Source organism: Littorina saxatilis, linkage group LG5 (assembly GCF_037325665.1).
Source record: "Littorina saxatilis isolate snail1 linkage group LG5, US_GU_Lsax_2.0, whole genome shotgun sequence".
NCBI classification, from domain to species: Eukaryota; Metazoa; Mollusca; class Gastropoda; order Littorinimorpha; family Littorinidae; genus Littorina; species Littorina saxatilis.
In genome coordinates this window covers 49,912,251-49,931,170 of record NC_090249.1, presented here as the reverse complement: position 1 = coordinate 49,931,170, position 18,920 = coordinate 49,912,251, and the positions used below count along the sequence as shown (strand labels likewise).

General features: G+C 40.2%; 1 protein-coding gene across 2 annotated transcripts in view; it reads left to right on the top strand.

The window, feature by feature from the left end:
• The first annotated feature begins 918 nt into the window (after nucleotides 1-918).
• The window catches only part of LOC138967373 (phospholipid-transporting ATPase ABCA1-like), a 91,071-nt gene continuing 73,069 nt past the window's right edge, over nucleotides 919-18,920 (top strand). The window contains exons 1-3 of one of the 2 annotated variants that reach the window (XM_070339906.1): nucleotides 919-1,005; nucleotides 17,789-17,955; nucleotides 18,479-18,575. In XM_070339906.1, coding sequence (XP_070196007.1) covers nucleotides 17,890-17,955; nucleotides 18,479-18,575 — 163 coding nt within the window. In that variant the 5' untranslated portion in view covers nucleotides 919-1,005; nucleotides 17,789-17,889. The remainder of the gene's footprint in view (nucleotides 1,006-17,788; nucleotides 17,956-18,478; nucleotides 18,576-18,920) is intronic. The other variant, XM_070339907.1, reaches the window with a different exon arrangement.

Below are 18,920 nucleotides of genomic sequence, written 5' to 3'. Positions count from 1 at the left end.
AAGGCTGGACTTCGGTATTGCATTTCAGCTTGGTGGCTTAAAAATTAATCAATGACTTTGGTCATTAAAAATCTGAAAATTGTAAAAAAAAAAATTTTTTATAAAACGATCCACATTTACGTTCATCTTATTCTTCATCATTTTCTGATTCCAAAAACATATAAATATGTTATATTTGGATTAAAAACAAGCTCTCAAAATTAAAAAAATTAAAAATTATGATCAAATTAAATTTTCGAAATCAATTTAAAGACACTTTCATCTTATTCCTTGTCGGTTCCTGATTCCAAAAACATATAGATATGATATGTTTGGATTACAAACACGCTCAGAAAGTTAAAACGAAGAGAGGTACAGTAAAGCGTGCTATGAAGCACAGCGCAACCGCTACCGCGCCAAACAGCTCGTCACTTTCACTGCCTTTTGCTTTTGCACTAGCGGCGGACTACGTTCAATTTCATTCTGTGAGTTCCACAGCTTGACTAAATGTAGTAATTTTGCCTTACGCGACTTGTTACAAGATCTGCTGGCTTTTATGTAGTTCATGAGAGACATTTAAATTTGAAAAAGTAGGCATTAAGCCTTTTTGATAAGAAAATGTATGCAACTTGAATATGGGGTATATCGATATCAGACATTTGCACAAAATTCACCACTGAGTAAATTAGTAAAATTGAAAGAAAAAAAGATTGTTCATACTTTCTTCATAAATGTTTTTTGCTTTGGGATATTTTACTTCGTAATCTCAAGGATAGAATCTAGTCTCATTAACCAAATGTATTGCAAAGTAAAGACAAAGAAAGTTTTGTAATCGTTGTTATAGTAACCAGTAGAGGGAGACGTAAAGCCATCTAATAAGTATATGACGTCACGAACTCTCTCATTGGCTGTTTTGCCTACAGTGCGTTCGCGCAGCATGACCACGCATGGATCCCACAGTGAAGGTCGTCTGCTCTTACACAACGCACGCTTTACCACCGTTCGACAAAACACCACTGGTGATTAGTAAGTACATAATTTCTGGCACATTTAGCAAATCAAACTTAAGCGAATGTTTGCATTGCAGTTGTTCTTCAAATAATGCTACAATTTATCGTGAAAGTGTGTATGACAACGAGATCTCTGATGACAACGCAGTGATGTGCCAGCTGAAACTGAAAGATCAAAACACGGGCCATTGCCATTTGCCGACACCCTGCTTAGAAATTCTGCAAAGTGTTTTTAACGTCTGCGACATGCCTTGTGGGTAGATACTTATACGGTTTTTTTTCAAAGCTTGTTATTCTCAGGCTCATGCTGATGACACGAAATGGGATCGTACCTGATTGTTGGGCACATATTCTGCGTTGAAAGCTTGTGTTTCCGTTCCGTTTTGATGTTTACTTTCATTTTGATTTTGGTGTGAATTTGAAATAGTACATCGGTGTTGATACATACTATACGTACTGTTCAGTCAGTTGCTGTCTTCGGGCAGTGTGTGTTAAGGGGTGGTTTTGAACGAAATTACGTGTTTACGGATAATCTATAGTCGACCTAATTTTGTCTCCTCGCGGTATTTTTTCAATGTCCTGGTAAATGACAGGGTGAGGCAAGATGATGCATCGTCACGGCTGTGCTGTGTGCACTTAGAGGATAGATAACCGTTGGCAAAAAGAAAAGAATTGAGAAAAGGCAAATACAACTTAAGACAGAATCTGACATGTAAGACACTGACAAGGCATCTGTAAAATATACAATTCACTGAACGTTTGATCTCAAATGAGGTTTGCAGAGGGCACCAAAAATGTACGCGATCGGTACAGGCAACCGTTCGGTATCCGGTTCGTACGCACTGAGCTTTACTGTTGATCAGTGGAGCATAACGTCACGTGTTTGGCCTGTGGGACTGCTTGGCCTGTGTTGGTAAAGCGCACGGAAAAGAGACCCAGTTTCTGCTTGAAGCTTCTGAGCGGAGTACATTGCGATGACTTGCATGAAGAGTCAATTTGATTGCCAAGCTGTGTCGCCGATGAATAGTCATCGGGGAGGCCGTGCACGGGTCAAAACCTAGGACGGTGTTGTGGAACCCAGTTCAGCGATGGGGGGGGGGGGGGAGGGGGGGTGATGTTTGGAGGAATTCAAGTTACCAATTTAGGCTTCTTTGTATAGCCTACACTTATGCCTAGCAGTCATTCAGACGTGAGATTTTGGCATAGAATTATGATTGTACATTTTTAAAGCATGTCTCTCTGTTGTTGTGGGGTGTTTTTTGTTGGTGGGGTAGGGGGGGGGGGGGTAGGGTGTTTGAATTTTTTGCGTGAGGGGGTGGGGGTGGGGGGGGGGGGGTCGAAAGCAGCAATAAAAAGAATAGCTAATTAAGCTCACTGTTAGTAATTTCAATACAAATACAGAATTGACTCACTATGCCTGACTATGAGTATGAGTCATGGGGTAGGTTTTAATGCATGGTACAGGGAATGGACCCAGTTTTCGTGTGTCAGTTTTGCAACACCTTTCACCATACTGCTCTTTAGGGAACACTTGAAGGGGTCATAAACTGGCTGAGTACAATTACTGGATACAAGTTTTCTTGCCAGGCCTCAAGTTCACATGTACCTGGCTAGAGTTTGGCATACAACCAAGACCACAAGCTCAGCCTTGCATGAACACAGTTTTAAGAAGTATAAACACCAATGATTGGCATTATGCACATAATCCTTTCTCATTTTAATTTTCTTTTACATGCATCTCCTTCTAAGTAAGGTTGTTAGCAAGTATGTAAGACGATTCTTGTGCAAAGTGTCCCCACATATACTGCCGTTTTTTTTATAAACCCTGTGTAAGACTATTTTTATGACCCTAAGCTCACACTTTGTGCAACGTTATGCAGTTTGGAATCGATCCAAAGAGTATAAAAAAAACTATTTATAAATTGGCATTTCAAATTCAAGGGGCTGCTAAGAAGAGCAATTGGGGGGAAAGAGAAATTAAGAAAAAAGTTAAAGGAATTATTTTTGGGTTTCAAACTATACCTACTGATCTTGAGTCTTGACTAGGTATGTAAACAGTAGGACTAAGAGCAAGTATTCACAGGGGACCTAGGTAATTTATCATGTAAATTGTACACAGGAACAGGATGCTAAATAGACAAAGGATGGGACAGGATCCTGTTGGGCAGTGTTAGGGTAAATTGTGGAGATGTCTAGTGTTCTTCACTGAGGGTTAATTACAGTGAGCAACAGTAATCTTATGTGCCAGTCTTGCTACATGTATTGAAAATGTGCAGTGTCACTGAAGCTGAAATAATATACTCAAAGAAAATCTATCTTAAGGCCAAAAAAAAATAGGTGTGATTACGGTAACATAGCCAAAAAAAATAGGGTAGGTAGGTAGGCAATCACTTTTTTTTTTTAAACTTTTTTTTCTAATGTGTACAAATTAAACCTACTTGACAGGGAAATAAGTGTGCGACTCAGGCGCTTTCGCTTTCATTGCGTTTTTTGCACTCGGTTTTTTTTTTTTTTTTTTTTTTTTTGACAAATGTAATAACAAGTTATAGGATCGGCCCCTAAAAATAGGGTAGGTCGGGTTACCGTAACCACACCTATTTTTTTTTTAGGCCTAAGTAAAGCAGACTTTAAATACTCTCAGACAAGTATCTGCAGTTGTCTTGAAAAGGGTGTGGTTTTCTTGGGTGTCTTCTCAGAAGATATCTATATATTGCTGGGTATCATATGTCTTTGTATGCCACAACCCTCGTAAAATAAAAATTGATTTGTGATTTGTACCGTTGTAGGATTGCATGGTTAACACTGGTGTGTGTGTGTGTGTGTGTGATATGGGTTTGAAGGGAGAAGGTGAATGTGTGTTGCCACAGGCCAGGAAAATGCTGTGTTGAAGCCAAATGTAGTGAGAAGCTGACAAGCCCAAAATCATAAAATTACCAAATCCCCAAAAGGTGCAGTTCCAAATTCAACATTTGCCTGACTGAGAAAGTCCTTGAAGAAGGGTGTTGAACGTTTACCGTTGGTCTTGAACTACCCCTGAGGTCAGGCCTGCCACCTGCAAGGCCGTAAAGCATACACAAACAACAACGGACTGAACAAATCTCACGGTGGTAAAATATAATAACAAACATAAATCACCACGTTTATATAATATACTTTCCTCAATTATATATGGCCTGTACTGTATTTGTCTTAGCTAAATATACTGCTGTGCCAAAAAAGACATTCCGGCTGCTGATATTAGCTGCCATGGCTGGCATCTAGAACGGGTCAGTCCAGCATTATTCAAGATACCTATACAGTGATCGCGCTAGATATCTTTCAAACCGGTATGACATCATGAGCTGACCACAATGCTCTCACGAAAATCGGTCAACCTGCCAAGGCAACCAGTCAAAGGCAAACAATGACTAAATCAATGTTTATCAATGCCATTGACACATAGACGTTTTCTGACGAAATAAATTTGGGTTATTCCCACCGAATAGAGTGAATATTAACAGAGCACGACTTTATCACACAATAGGAATAGGACACCAAGGTCTGATCAGTTTTTGTTGGGGTTGTGAAAAGGTGTTGAATTTCAATCTGGGAGAGTGTTTCAACAACCTGATTGATGTTTTCGTGGCAGTGTTGTTATCTCTGTAAGCATGTGTAGTGGGTTGTGACAGGTTTATTAGGTCCCTCACTTTTTTCTAGACACTGGAAATCCATACTGGAATGCTTGTTGAGTAGAGAATCAGATGTAAACCAGTGAAAGATTAGTAGTTCTTTCACAGTTTACTAGTTAGCTGCTCTGAGAAACTTCTATATCAACTCAAGGGGAAGAACTGTGGCTGTTCTAAAATATTTGATGATTTGAATTACTTCCCTTGTTTGGTTCCAATTCGTTTTTTACCATTTTGTTTTGTAAGGTCTAAAGTTGTATTATTGTTTAGTTATGCTTTACTTGTACTATTTAGTAATGATTTAATGATGTTTTAGAATATTATTATTAGAAAATTTGTTTTAGTTTAAGAGTATAGACATGTCTTGGATCCCAGTTTTTAATAACCAGGAATGTTATAGTTTATAGTTTTTGGGAACTTTAAAAATATATTTAGTGTTTAGAAATTATTTGAAAGATGCTTAATTGAAGCTTGGTAATTTTAGTGAATATTTGGAAATGTTGTTTTATTTGTTAAGAGGTAAACTGTTCTAAATTAATAATTACCTTTGGGTTTCTACAAGACTTGAATCTTCCTTTCCTTGAGAATCTGACTGAACCAGCTGATCCAGCCCAAATTTGTCCTGAATTATAAAACGTTTTATTCCTAAACCAGGTAAGAAATGGCTTAAATATTAAGTTAGTTTGTTTCTAATATGTATTGTGTACTGTTTTGAAAAGTTATATGAGGTGGCACTTTTTATTCTTGAAGGATTCTTGGGATTGAAATTAATTATGAGATTCTGGGAAAGATGCCAGAAAGACCATGTGGTGTCTGAGCAAAGTGATGGTATGAAGTTGTAGAAGAAATGAATTGTGACATGATAGGTTAGTGTTTTTACTATAATGTTTTGATTATACAAGATGTCTTTTTATGTATCAGTTGTGAGTAATAGTTGATTATTATTTTAGGACTATATTTGATAAAACTTGATTTTCCTTTGTTGCATGATTTACTTACATGGTGCCTGGCCATGTGGTTTTCCTAAAAGTTTCAAGATGTTGTTTGTTCTTGTTTTGAGGCATAGAAATGATAAGTGTTAACAACTTATTCATTTCTGCAATTAATTCAAGTTGATTTGTCATTAATTTGGGTATTGCATAACTGTTGTTGTGCGGAGCACAGGAAGACTGAAGTATTTGTTTTGTGTGGATTGTTCATGGTTGTAAGAAATGGAACATAGGCACTGTATTGAGATAAGAGGAATCACCACGCGAACTGAGATTAAGTCTGCACAGTTGTTTTGTTAACTGTCGGCTTTATGAGAGATGTAATTTCGAGTGTGCACTGCAACTGGTTACATCAAGAATAATTTGAGACATCAAGTGAATGTCTTAGGTTTTCTGTAAGGGTGATTATGCTTATAGCTAATCACTAAATGGATGAAGTATAGTTTTGATTGACTCTGCTTGTAGCTGTGTCTGATATAGTCTTAACATAACTTCTATCTATTATGGAGGAATCATTGTTATCACAGACAAGTGGGGCTGTGGTTTAGACAATATTTCTGATTGGGTTGGATTCCATATATCATGTATTACATGATATGATATTCCTAGTGTATTCCATTCTTCAGTCATGACAATAACATTGTATTGTTTACGTATTGTGTTGTATCATGTGTTATGTTCTTTTTGTTTTGTTCTATGGTGTATAAAAAAGTGTTCTAGTGAAACTGAAATTTTATCTTGATGATTGTTGAATTATACTTATGCTGTGTTGTTTTATTTTCCAGGGGTAACCTTTTTGTTGTTGATCATCGATCAGCAAGCGTTTGATTCACGATGGATATTTTTTGGTCTAGTGGACCCCTGGTTGTGTCTGGTTTTTGATGAGAGAGTTTTAGATTTTTAGAGAGGAGATTTTGTATTTTTGAAACTAAGTAATTTAAACAGAAGAACTTTTATATTTTGTCGGTTGAACATATGATTGTAATCTGAAAACTGATTTAAAGGAAATGCTTTATCCAAAATAAATTTCTTAGAACACTACCTCATTTTTTGTTTGTTTATTGTGAAAGCAAGATTGTACCTCACCCCGAATCCTCCCTTTAACCATGCTAACACTGAAATAAAATATGTATTAGCAGTAGGTTTACATTTTGGCGCCCAATAAGGGACTGAGGTTTTTTTGTTTCACAGAAAATTTTCAACTTAGTACATAAAAAAATAGAGAAAGGAAAAAGAAGTTATACAGTAGTAAGAAGAAGGAAAATTTTTGGATTTTTTGTAGGACATATTTTTTTTTTAATTTGTAACACGCGGTACACAACCAGGGTGATACAGATTTAAAAAGATGGCTCGTGAGACGGCCCCAACCGCTGACGAGATGGCGGAGTTGCGGGACCAGGTCAAGGAGATGGCCAATGAGCTGGGGCGTCAGAAGGAGGAGGCCATCAAGCAGAAGCAAGAGGCGACTGACGCCGCCACAGCCGAGCTGAACGACCTGCGAGAGCGACTGGCTGGCGTCACAGAGGAACTGGGTCGTCAACGCCAGCAACCCATCACGGTCCAAGTGGACAACCCTCCCCAGCCTCAGAGGTTGAAGACTTTCACCGGCCTTGCCCCCGCTGGAGGGAACGAGTGTGATTTTAGGGCTTGGGCTCAGCAGATGGAATCATTTCTGCTGACACCCGACCTCAAGCCTTGCGACTCCCGCATCTTGGCCAGCTTGAGGGGAGTGGCCTTCAACGCCGTGAAGGAACTGACCACCAACGCGGACATTATTTCTAAAATCCGTAGTCTTTTTGGGTGTGTGGAGGACACTGAGGCCCAGCTCCTTGCCTTTGCCAGCAGAAGGCTCAAACCAAAAGAGAAGGCAGCTGATTTTCTGCTTCAGCTTTGGGGGGAGCTGCTGGAGATCAACACGATGGCCAAGCTCGGAAAAGAAGAACTCCAGACGAAACTCTACAGAACCTTCTGTACGGGTTTACAGTCGACCCTGCCTCTGCTGGCCCTGGAGATGCGCAACAAATTTGGTTTTCCAGGGACAGCAGCACCAGCCCTGGACGACTTACTGCTGATGGTCCGCCGGACGGCGGAGATGGCCCCAGCATCGGCAACGAAGGCCACAACACAGGCACACGCCCACCAGGTGGAGGCCCCTGCCATTGACTACGACAAGCTGGCCGACAAAGTGGCAGAGCGCCTTCGGCCTGCCCCAACAGAGGGCGTGAGACCTGCACCGAGGGGGGGCAAGAGACTGTGTTTCAATTGCGGGGTGTTTGGGGCACACATCGCGAGGGATTGCAGGAGTCCTCCAAATCCCAGGAGAGTCGCGGAGGAGCGGTCCAAGATGGGCAGCCCGTTAAACGGTCGTCAGTCAATGGCAACGGGCCGCCGTTGACTGAGCTTCCTACCACGGAGAGAGCCCGGAGACTCAACAAGGCCGCCGACATCATCGACAGCGGTTTGTTGAGTCTCAATGCAGTTAGGCTGCAAAGTCCTCTCACAGTCAGTATCAATCCTGGGAAGACATTAGAACTACGGGGGAAAATACCTGATGAAACGACCAAGGATATTAACATTTTTCCCCGAGATCCTGATCTACTTCCACCAGGGTTGATAGTGCTCAGTGCACAGTGCACTGATCTGACTGTGAGAGTAGTAGTGAAGAACACCTCCAGGACGTCGGTTAATTTAAGCAGCACAGATATTATTGCCGAACTTAATACAGATGATTGTGACAGTAACATTGACTCTTTAGTGGGACCAGCCTGTGAGACACCTATCCAGATAGGTGATGTGCGTAGTACGTGTCTCATCGACACAGGGTCACAGGTGTCTACAGTCGGTGAATCTTTCTATCGAAAACATTTCCAGCATTTGGAACTGCGTGATCTGGAGACTGAACTCACTGTGAGAGGGGCGGGTGGAAGTATTGTACCATATTTGGGCTATGTTGTGATGAGTGTGTGTTTGCCATTGGATGTTGTTGGTGTGAGTGAGAGTGTGTCCACTATGGTTCTTGTTTGCCCCGATACTGAGTATTCTTCTAAAGTACCATTCATTATCGGCACAAACACCCTTAATCTGTTCGCGAAGAAGGGTGAGCAGAGAGTCGGGGGGCATTTCGCAACTGTGTTACCTCTCAGAAGTGAAGTAGCTTTTGCATACAAAGACTTAGCCAGAAATGAGACCGGACGGCTTGGTTCAGTGAGACTACTTGAAAAGGATGTCACTGTCCCGGCCGGTGAGACCGTTGAGGTCAAGGGTTTCAGCGGAGCTCACGTACCAAGTACGCGAAGTTCAGTTCTTGTTCAAGAGCCAGTTTTTCATACCCTACCTGAAGGTCTGAGGGTGATCAGTTGCAAGGTGCCTACCAGTGCTCTACCCCGTCTTAAAGTCTTTTTATGTAACAGTTCTGATTGTAACATTGTTGTTAGAAAACGTCAGATTGTTGCAGATTTGTTTGTTGTACATGCTGAGTATGACCTTCACAAACTATTGAGTACGTTGTCATCCAGTGAGAGTACTGACAGTGACAGTGACAGCAATACTGTACATGCTTGCAGTGCAACTACTACCACATCCTCAGAACCCTCAGGACTAAAGTTTCAGTTTGGTGAGAAAGCTCCGCCTGAGTGGTGTGATCGTTTTGGAAAACGACTGGACAGTTTTAGTGATGTTTTTATTAAAAGTGAGTTTGACATTGGTCGGGCTGAGACAGGACTTTTTGACATTGAGCTGCAGCCTGGACCTGACATCAGAGAAAGAGCAAGACCTCTTTCTCCAAGAGACTTTGAGGAATGCCGACAACATATTCAGGGGTTGTTGGATTCAAAGGTCATACGACCATCAAACTCTTCTTTTGCAAGTCCCATAGTCCTTGTGAGAAAGAAGACTGGTGCGCTCAGAATGTGTGTTGATTACAGAAAAGTTAATGCACGTACAGTGAGAGATAGCTACTCCATCCCAAAGGTTGAGGATCTGTTTTTGACACTAAGCGGAGCTAAGTATTTTTCCAGCATGGATCTGTGTAAAGCTTATTATCAGGTTCCCATGTCTGATCATGCCAGCAAAGTGTCAGCATTTATTACTCCTTTTGGTTTGTTTGAGTGGGATAGGTTATCCCAAGGACTAGTGAATGCTCCCGCTTGTTTTCAGAGACTCATGGAGACTGTTTTTAGTGACATGAATCTTGTTGAGCTGATAATATTTCTGGACGATATTTTGATTCATGCACAGTCGCTTGAAGAACTGGAGGAAAGAACAGTGAAAGTGCTCGAAAGACTGAGAAAATTCAATTTGAAGCTTGATCCGTCCAAATGTATTTTCGGAGCCACCGAGATCCGTCATCTGGGTTACATGATATCAGAAGGGACCATACGCCCTGACCCAGAGAAACTTGCGGCTGTCACTTCATGGCCAAGACCCTCCACCGTGAAAGAGGTCAAGTCTTTCCTTGGTTTTGCAGGGTTTTATCGCCGTTTTATCGAAGACTTCGCCAGTCTGGCAAAACCCCTGAATGACTTGACGATAGGATATGTTCCAGCTAAGTGCAAGAAGAAGACAGGATCAAAGAAGCCCACTCTGAGTCTCTCGTCAGATATTTCCCATCTGTGGGGTGAGAAACAACAAAAAGCATTCCAGTCGATCATTCAAGCGCTCACAAATTCACCTGTTCTGGGGATTGCCGACAAGAGAAAACCTTTTACTCTTCATTGCGACGCCAGTGGCACAGGTCTAGGCGCCGTACTGTACCAGGAACAGGACAAACAGTTGAAGGTGATAGCCTACGCAAGCCGGGGATTGAACAAGTCTGAGCAGAATTATCCGGCACACAAACGGGAATTTCTTGCACTGAAGTGGGCCATGAGCGACAAGTTCAGCGACTATCTTCTGGGCTCGCCAGTGACCGTCGTGACGGACAACAATCCGCTCTGCTACATTCTAAAAAATGCAAAACTTGACGCGACCAGTCACCGTTGGCTTTCATCACTATCAATCTTTGACTTTCAACTGAGGTATAAGAAGGGGACAACTCACGTCGATGCCGATGCTCTATCCCGACGTCCGCAGGAGCCGCCTGAAGAAGACCTAGAGTACCAGAAAATGATGGAGGAGACTGAGTTCCTGCGCGATAAGGCAAAAAGGTTTGAGGAAGAGGCCCAGGCAACCGTAGAATTGAACCGGGAAACTGTGTGTGCCATCCTCACCGCTAAGGGAGTCCGTCGTACTGCTACTTTTTGTCGCCAGTCAGTCCAGCATCGCGAACAGTTTCAAGACGACACAGAATTTCAGGATTCTGAGTCAGAGTGGTACCCAGCAGTTGAACATTTAGTCAAGAACCCGGAACTGATTAGTGATGACATTCTAGGCCCGCCTGAAGAACCAACACCGAGATCTGAGCGCTGCTGGCGAAAACTTCAGCTGGAAGACAAAAACTTAGCGATAGTGATAAAACACTTGGAACAGAGAGTGAAGTTGGATGCCAGCAAAACAGAACACTGTACCCCCGAGTTGAAGATGCTTGCCAAAGAACAGGGAAAATTAGAGGTGAAGGACGGTGTCTTATACAGAAGAGTGCTGGAAGAAGACAACATTAGGTGGCAGCTAGTTGTTCCTTCCTCCCATAGGGCTGAAGCCATGAGGGGAGTCCATGAGGATTTGTTCCATACACATGCTGAAGACGCAATCCGACAAGCCAGACTCCGTTTCTTTTGGCCGTACATGGCTCGAGACATTGAAACTAAGATCAAGAAATGCAGTCGCTGTATTCGAAGGGGGGCGCGTCAACAGAAAGCTCCTATGAACAGCATAGAGACATCATTCCCTCTTGAGCTACTCTCCATCGATTATCTTACTATTGATGTGAAGGGACAGAAGCAGAATATCTTAGTGGTAATGGATCATTTTACCAAGTTTGGTACTGCCATTTGTACTAAAGACCAGACTGCTAAGACTGTGGCTAAGGCTCTGTGGAACAATTTCTTCATGATCTATGGGTTTCCTAAACGCATTCTGTCAGATCAGGGACGTGATTTTGAGTCACAACTTCTGAAGGAAGTATGCGATCTGGCAGGCATAAAGAAGTGTAGGACGACACCTTACCACCCTTCTGGGAATCCGGTGGAGAGGTGGAACAGAACACTAATCCACATGTTGCGAAGTCTGGAAGATGAGCAAAAGGTTGACTGGAGGAAAAGCTTACCCGCAGCAGTCCACGCGTACAACTGCTGTATTCACCAAAGCACTTCTTTTAGTCCGTATTTCTTGTTTTTCGGGAGACAACCACGGCTGCCGATTGATCTAGCGTTTGGTATAGATCTGAGTAAAGACAAAAGAACCCCACGGCAGTACGTCAGAACACTGAAAGAGCAGCTGAAGAAATCGTACGACTTGGCCACAGCAAATATGACCAAGTCAGCAAACAGAAACAAGGCCAGATACGATTCTGCTGCTCATGCAGCTGAGTTGGAATGTGGAGACCGGGTCTTGGTTCGACGACTGGGACCCAGGATTGTCTCCAAGGTGACAGACAGGTGGGAGAAGGGAGTCTACATTGTTGTGTCAAAGTCGTCTAACGTTCCAGTATACACGGTTCAAGAGGAGACGGGCAGTGGTCCCAAGCGAACGCTGCACAGAAATCTTCTCCTTCCGATCGGTATGCTAGGAGGTGACACAATGGCAGTACGACCTACACCTGCACCCAGACGCAACATTCCCAAGAAGAACATCCCAGTCATCGAGTCAGATGATGAACAGGAGGAGACTGATATGGAACCTTTTCAAGTTTTAATCAAACTTGAGAGAGATGGGTTGAATGTTAATGCTCCAGCCTTTGTCCCCTCTACCCGAGATGACAGTGAAAAGGCTAAGTCTGAGTCAGAAGACAGTTCATCAGGAGAGCAAGCAGATGCATCGTCAGAAGAGACCGAGACTGAGGAAGAAACTTCTGGGAATGAGGAAGAAACTTCTGGGAATGAGGAAGAAACTTCTGGGAATGAGAAAGAAACTTCTGAGACTGAGGGAGAAACTTCTGCTAGATCACCCCCAGGCAGGCGATCGACTCGAATAAGACGACCTGTAGAAAGGCTTAACCTGTGTCATCGTGTGGGTCTGGAACGTCTGGTAAATTGTCGACTATCCGAGGTAGTGACTCAGTCCTTGGTAACACTGCAGGACATACCCATGTCAGATGGTATGGCTAGGGACATAGAGGATGCTCTTCGGACAATCATACATTTGTGTTCATGATCATGTTCTGAGTTGTCATTTGATGCTTTGTTATTTTTTTGTCTGATCTTGTTTCTTTTGAAGTTCAGAATTTGGTTCTGAGGATTGTTTGCCTTGTTGAAGTCAAAACAGGATATTTTGGTGCTGATGTGAACAAATATTCATGTGATTATTGTGAATATTTGGGTTTTGAGTTTTTAGAGAACTGTATTAAGTTCTTTGATAGTGTTTGTATTTTTAAAGAGGATAAATCTACATGTTATGCTTGTGCATTTTCGGTTTTTCGGTCATAAGCATATGTGTTGATGATTTTGATGTTGAGATTTTTGCAGTCTTACTTAACTTTACTTGCTATTGTAAGTTTGTTGAACAGTGAGATTTACTGAGATTGGTCATTTTTTATTTCAAAAGAATTGTTCCTTTTGATGATGATATGATTTTGACGGTGCTACAATTAAGTGGAATTGTGGAGAGTAACCTATTGTTGTGACTGCTAGTTGCAACAGTGTTTTGGTGCTATGAAGAGTTGACAAAAGATTTTGTTTTCTCCAGACGTTTTGAATATATACTCAGGAAGGAAAGTATAGCTAATGACTTGCATTTATGTTGTGTTTTGTACTGTGTTCAGTTGTTGGGAACAATTATGGTTTTGTGAACATTTTTGTTAAAATGTTATTTAATTTTTTGGGAAATGTTCCAATTTTTTGAGAAAATAAGGAAACATTTTCTTTGGAGGGGTGTATGTAAACCAGTGAAAGATTAGTAGTTCTTTCACAGTTTACTAGTTAGCTGCTCTGAGAAACTTCTATATCAACTCAAGGGGAAGAACTGTGGCTGTTCTAAAATATTTGATGATTTGAATTACTTCCCTTGTTTGGTTCCAATTCGTTTTTTACCATTTTGTTTTGTAAGGTCTAAAGTTGTATTATTGTTTAGTTATGCTTTACTTGTACTATTTAGTAATGATTTAATGATGTTTTAGAATATTATTATTAGAAAATTTGTTTTAGTTTAAGAGTATAGACATGTCTTGGATCCCAGTTTTTAATAACCAGGAATGTTATAGTTTATAGTTTTTGGGAACTTTAAAAATATATTTAGTGTTTAGAAATTATTTGAAAGATGCTTAATTGAAGCTTGGTAATTTTAGTGAATATTTGGAAATGTTGTTTTATTTGTTAAGAGGTAAACTGTTCTAAATTAATAATTACCTTTGGGTTTCTACAAGACTTGAATCTTCCTTTCCTTGAGAATCTGACTGAACCAGCTGATCCAGCCCAAATTTGTCCTGAATTATAAAACGTTTTATTCCTAAACCAGGTAAGAAATGGCTTAAATATTAAGTTAGTTTGTTTCTAATATGTATTGTGTACTGTTTTGAAAAGTTATATGAGGTGGCACTTTTTATTCTTGAAGGATTCTTGGGATTGAAATTAATTATGAGATTCTGGGAAAGATGCCAGAAAGACCATGTGGTGTCTGAGCAAAGTGATGGTATGAAGTTGTAGAAGAAATGAATTGTGACATGATAGGTTAGTGTTTTTACTATAATGTTTTGATTATACAAGATGTCTTTTTATGTATCAGTTGTGAGTAATAGTTGATTATTATTTTAGGACTATATTTGATAAAACTTGATTTTCCTTTGTTGCATGATTTACTTACATGGTGCCTGGCCATGTGGTTTTCCTAAAAGTTTCAAGATGTTGTTTGTTCTTGTTTTGAGGCATAGAAATGATAAGTGTTAACAACTTATTCATTTCTGCAATTAATTCAAGTTGATTTGTCATTAATTTGGGTATTGCATAACTGTTGTTGTGCGGAGCACAGGAAGACTGAAGTATTTGTTTTGTGTGGATTGTTCATGGTTGTAAGAAATGGAACATAGGCACTGTATTGAGATAAGAGGAATCACCACGCGAACTGAGATTAAGTCTGCACAGTTGTTTTGTTAACTGTCGGCTTTATGAGAGATGTAATTTCGAGTGTGCACTGCAACTGGTTACATCAAGAATAATTTGAGACATCAAGTGAATGTCTTAGGTTTTCTGTAAGGGTGATTATGCTTATAGCTAATCACTAAATGGATGAAGTATAGTTTTGATTGACTCTGCTTGTAGCTGTGTCTGATATAGTCTTAACATAACTTCTATCTATTATGGAGGAATCATTGTTATCACAGACAAGTGGGGCTGTGGTTTAGACAATATTTCTGATTGGGTTGGATTCCATATATCATGTATTACATGATATGATATTCCTAGTGTATTCCATTCTTCAGTCATGACAATAACATTGTATTGTTTACGTATTGTGTTGTATCATGTGTTATGTTCTTTTTGTTTTGTTCTATGGTGTATAAAAAAGTGTTCTAGTGAAACTGAAATTTTATCTTGATGATTGTTGAATTATACTTATGCTGTGTTGTTTTATTTTCCAGGGGTAACCTTTTTGTTGTTGATCATCGATCAGCAAGCGTTTGATTCACGATGGATATTTTTTGGTCTAGTGGACCCCTGGTTGTGTCTGGTTTTTGATGAGAGAGTTTTAGATTTTTAGAGAGGAGATTTTGTATTTTTGAAACTAAGTAATTTAAACAGAAGAACTTTTATATTTTGTCGGTTGAACATATGATTGTAATCTGAAAACTGATTTAAAGGAAATGCTTTATCCAAAATAAATTTCTTAGAACACTACCTCATTTTTTGTTTGTTTATTGTGAAAGCAAGATTGTACCTCACCCCGAATCCTCCCTTTAACCATGCTAACACTGAAATAAAATATGTATTAGCAGTAGGTTTACACAGAGTTTTAATCTTTCATGACGTCTGACTCGGTGGATAAGAGACCTAGTTGAATGAAACTTTTAAATTTTATGTCACCGCTCTTGCATACATATGTTTTAATATTTATATGTCACCACTTTTTCTTCTTCTTCTTCTTCTTCTTCTTCTTCTTCTTCTTCTTCTTCTTCAATTTAGTGAGGAAATCCCTGTACAGGGCACTATCCTCAATTCGGTTGGTGCGCCTAATTTCCCTAGAGTGAAACTGAAAGATAAAGCGTATAGTGTACCTACATACTGTATCATGTAATGTATCTATCTGCCTTTGTGTGCTGTAATGTTTAAATGTCACCATTTACATACTGTAATGTATCTGCCTTTGTGTACTGTAATGTTTAAATGTCACCATTTACATACTGTAATGTGTCTGTCTTCGTGTATACTGTAATGTGTCTGTCTTCTTGTACTATATATATATAATGTTTGAATGTCACCACTTTCTTGTACATGTACTCTAATGTAGGGCTACACAACAAAACTTGATCTTTTTTCAGGAAGAGACATCAGTATGATTTAGCACATGCAGTTTAAATGATGTGATTTGCTGATGTGGTTCTGTGGTGAAAACAAGGGGCTCATTGAAGCAGAATTCTGCATGGAGAAAACGCTAATTTGTGACTGTTTTTATGACGGCTTACTAGTGCCAAAACCTGGGGTTACCCATTATCACGTGATAATTACTAATTAACGCTGTAAGTTACTGTTTTCACTCGTTAGTTACTCATTTTCACGGGATAATTAGTAATTTTCACAGGAAAATGACTAATTTTTGAGTCACTTGAGAAAAAGTGACTCTATGTAATCGGTCAGTGTTAGTCTGTCCGGCCGGCCGTCCGTAGACACCACCTTAACGTTGGACTTTTCTCGGAAACTATCAAAGCGATCGGGCTCATATTTTGTTTAGTCGTGACCTCCAATGACCTCTACACTTTAACGATGGTTTCGTTGACCTTTGACCTTTTTCAAGGTCACAGGTCAGCGTCAAAGGAAAAATTAGACATTTTATATCTTTGACAAAGTTCATCGGATGTGATTGAAACTTTGTAGGATTATTCTTTACATCAAAGTATTTACATCTGTAGCCTTTTACGAACGTTATCAGAAAAACAAGGGAGATAACTAGCCTTTTCTGTTCGGCAACACACAACTTAACGTTGGGCTTTTCTCGGAAACTATAAAAGTGACCGGGCTCAAATTTTATGTGAACGTGACTCATTGTGTTGTGAATAGCAATTTCTTCCTGTCCATCTGATGCCTCATATAATATTCAGAACTGCGAAAGTGACTCGATCGAGCGTTTGCTCTTCTTGTTGATTTTAGTTTTGGCACTAGCAATCCGTCAGGAAGTGAGCCAAAACTAAAAATTAGTAATTAACAGGTGAAAGTTAGTAATTTTCCCCGGGAAAATTCGTAATCAACACGTGAAAATGGTAATTATCAAGGGAAAATTACTAATTTTCCCCTGATAATTACAATTATGCGGTTTTGGCACTAGTAAGCCCTATGACGCTGAACCTGACTTATAAATAGGCGTAACATTCGCAGTTTTCCAAATTTTAGGATATACCCCTTCCCTCAAACTTCTGTATATAAACATATATGGGTGAGTGGCTCCGAAATAACATCTATAGCTGCAATGAGAAGTCTGTTGTGGATCAAATCGGGACCAATGGCTTTTCTTTTATCAAGATTTTTAATTACCTACATCTTTTACCTCGTTAACTGACAAAACAATATCACAATTATGAGGTAGTAAGCCGTCATATGTTTTTCTGTAAATTATCCTTTCCTGCTTTTGAGTTTAGTTTACTTGAACATGATCAACTCCCATTCGCCATAGAGCCTTGCATAAGAAATATCCACCTCTTATTCTTAAGAAGCTTATGAAAAATGCCAACCTCTTATAATTGAAACCTTAGCTGTTCACCAGAACATTTCCACTTGGAAGCAGAAGTCTATTAATCTATTGAATTATATCAGCTCAGACAGCCAATCATTTCATCGCATGAGTTATTGATCCTGATTTGCAGAAAGAAGAAATTGCTGTTCTGTTCATTCTGCAGTGCCACTGACAGGTATTCTTTCAGGTTGACAGCCAAAAGACTGCTGACAGTGGCAGAGAGAATAAGTGAGCAGAAGCTGTCAGGCAGACTGTGCCTGCCATAATCAGTCAACCATGGGCTTCTGGAACCAACTCCGTCTGTTGCTGTGGAAAAACTTCACGCTTCGGCGCAGGCAGCCTGTTAGTATTGCACTCAATACCTGTTTTCTAACTGTACCGTGTTCAGTATATAAAAAAACCCAGTCATGATGGTAGTTTTTTTGTATCCAAGGATAAAGGTAGAGGGGATAAGGCAGGTTGAACAGAAAAGAAAGAAAAAGTGAACAAAATATTAGATTCTTTTGTCATTGAGAGTGGTCGCTTTTTTTTTTTTAAAGGGAGGAGGTTGGGGACACAAGTTTGAAAATAACATCTTTTGTTTGAAAGATTTTTCCTGGCATGGTTACCTGAATCTGATCTGACTGATGTTATAATTATCTGCTGGGCTTTCAGGTCTGTGGTACTATTAATGATGATCAGTTGTGTGTACTTTTCAATGGGTATAATGTCATCACGGGAAAGTTGTTCTGCATTAGAAATGTTGAAGTTGATTACTTAATTCACAAACATTTACTATTTAGTAACTGCACCTAAAATATGTACAGTTAAAGTCTGGACGAATTCACAAAATGTCAGTGTATGAAGAAAACATTTTTGATTTCAGTTGCGTGTTGTGGTGGAGATAGTGTGGCCACTCTGCCTCTTCTTGATTTTGGTGGCGGTGCGAATGCGACCTGACCTCAAACAGAACAGACCAGAATGTAAGAGTTGTGACTGTCAGCTAGAATACAGTGAGACCCCCATTTTAAGACCTCCACAAATTTGAGAAAGGATAAGGATAAGATTTCATATAGTCCTTTGAAGTTGCCCTAATGGAAATTCGGGCTGCTTTCTCACTGGGGAAAGCGAGCTGACTTACAGTATACAGCGCTACCCTTTTTTGAGTCACTTGAGAAAAAGTGACTCTATGTAATCGGTCAGTGTTAGTCTGTCCGGCCGGCCGGCCGGCCGTCCGGCCGTCCGTCCGTAGACACCACCTTAACGTTGGACTTTTCTCGGAAACTATCAAAGCGATCGGGCTCATATTTTGTTTAGTCGTGACCTCC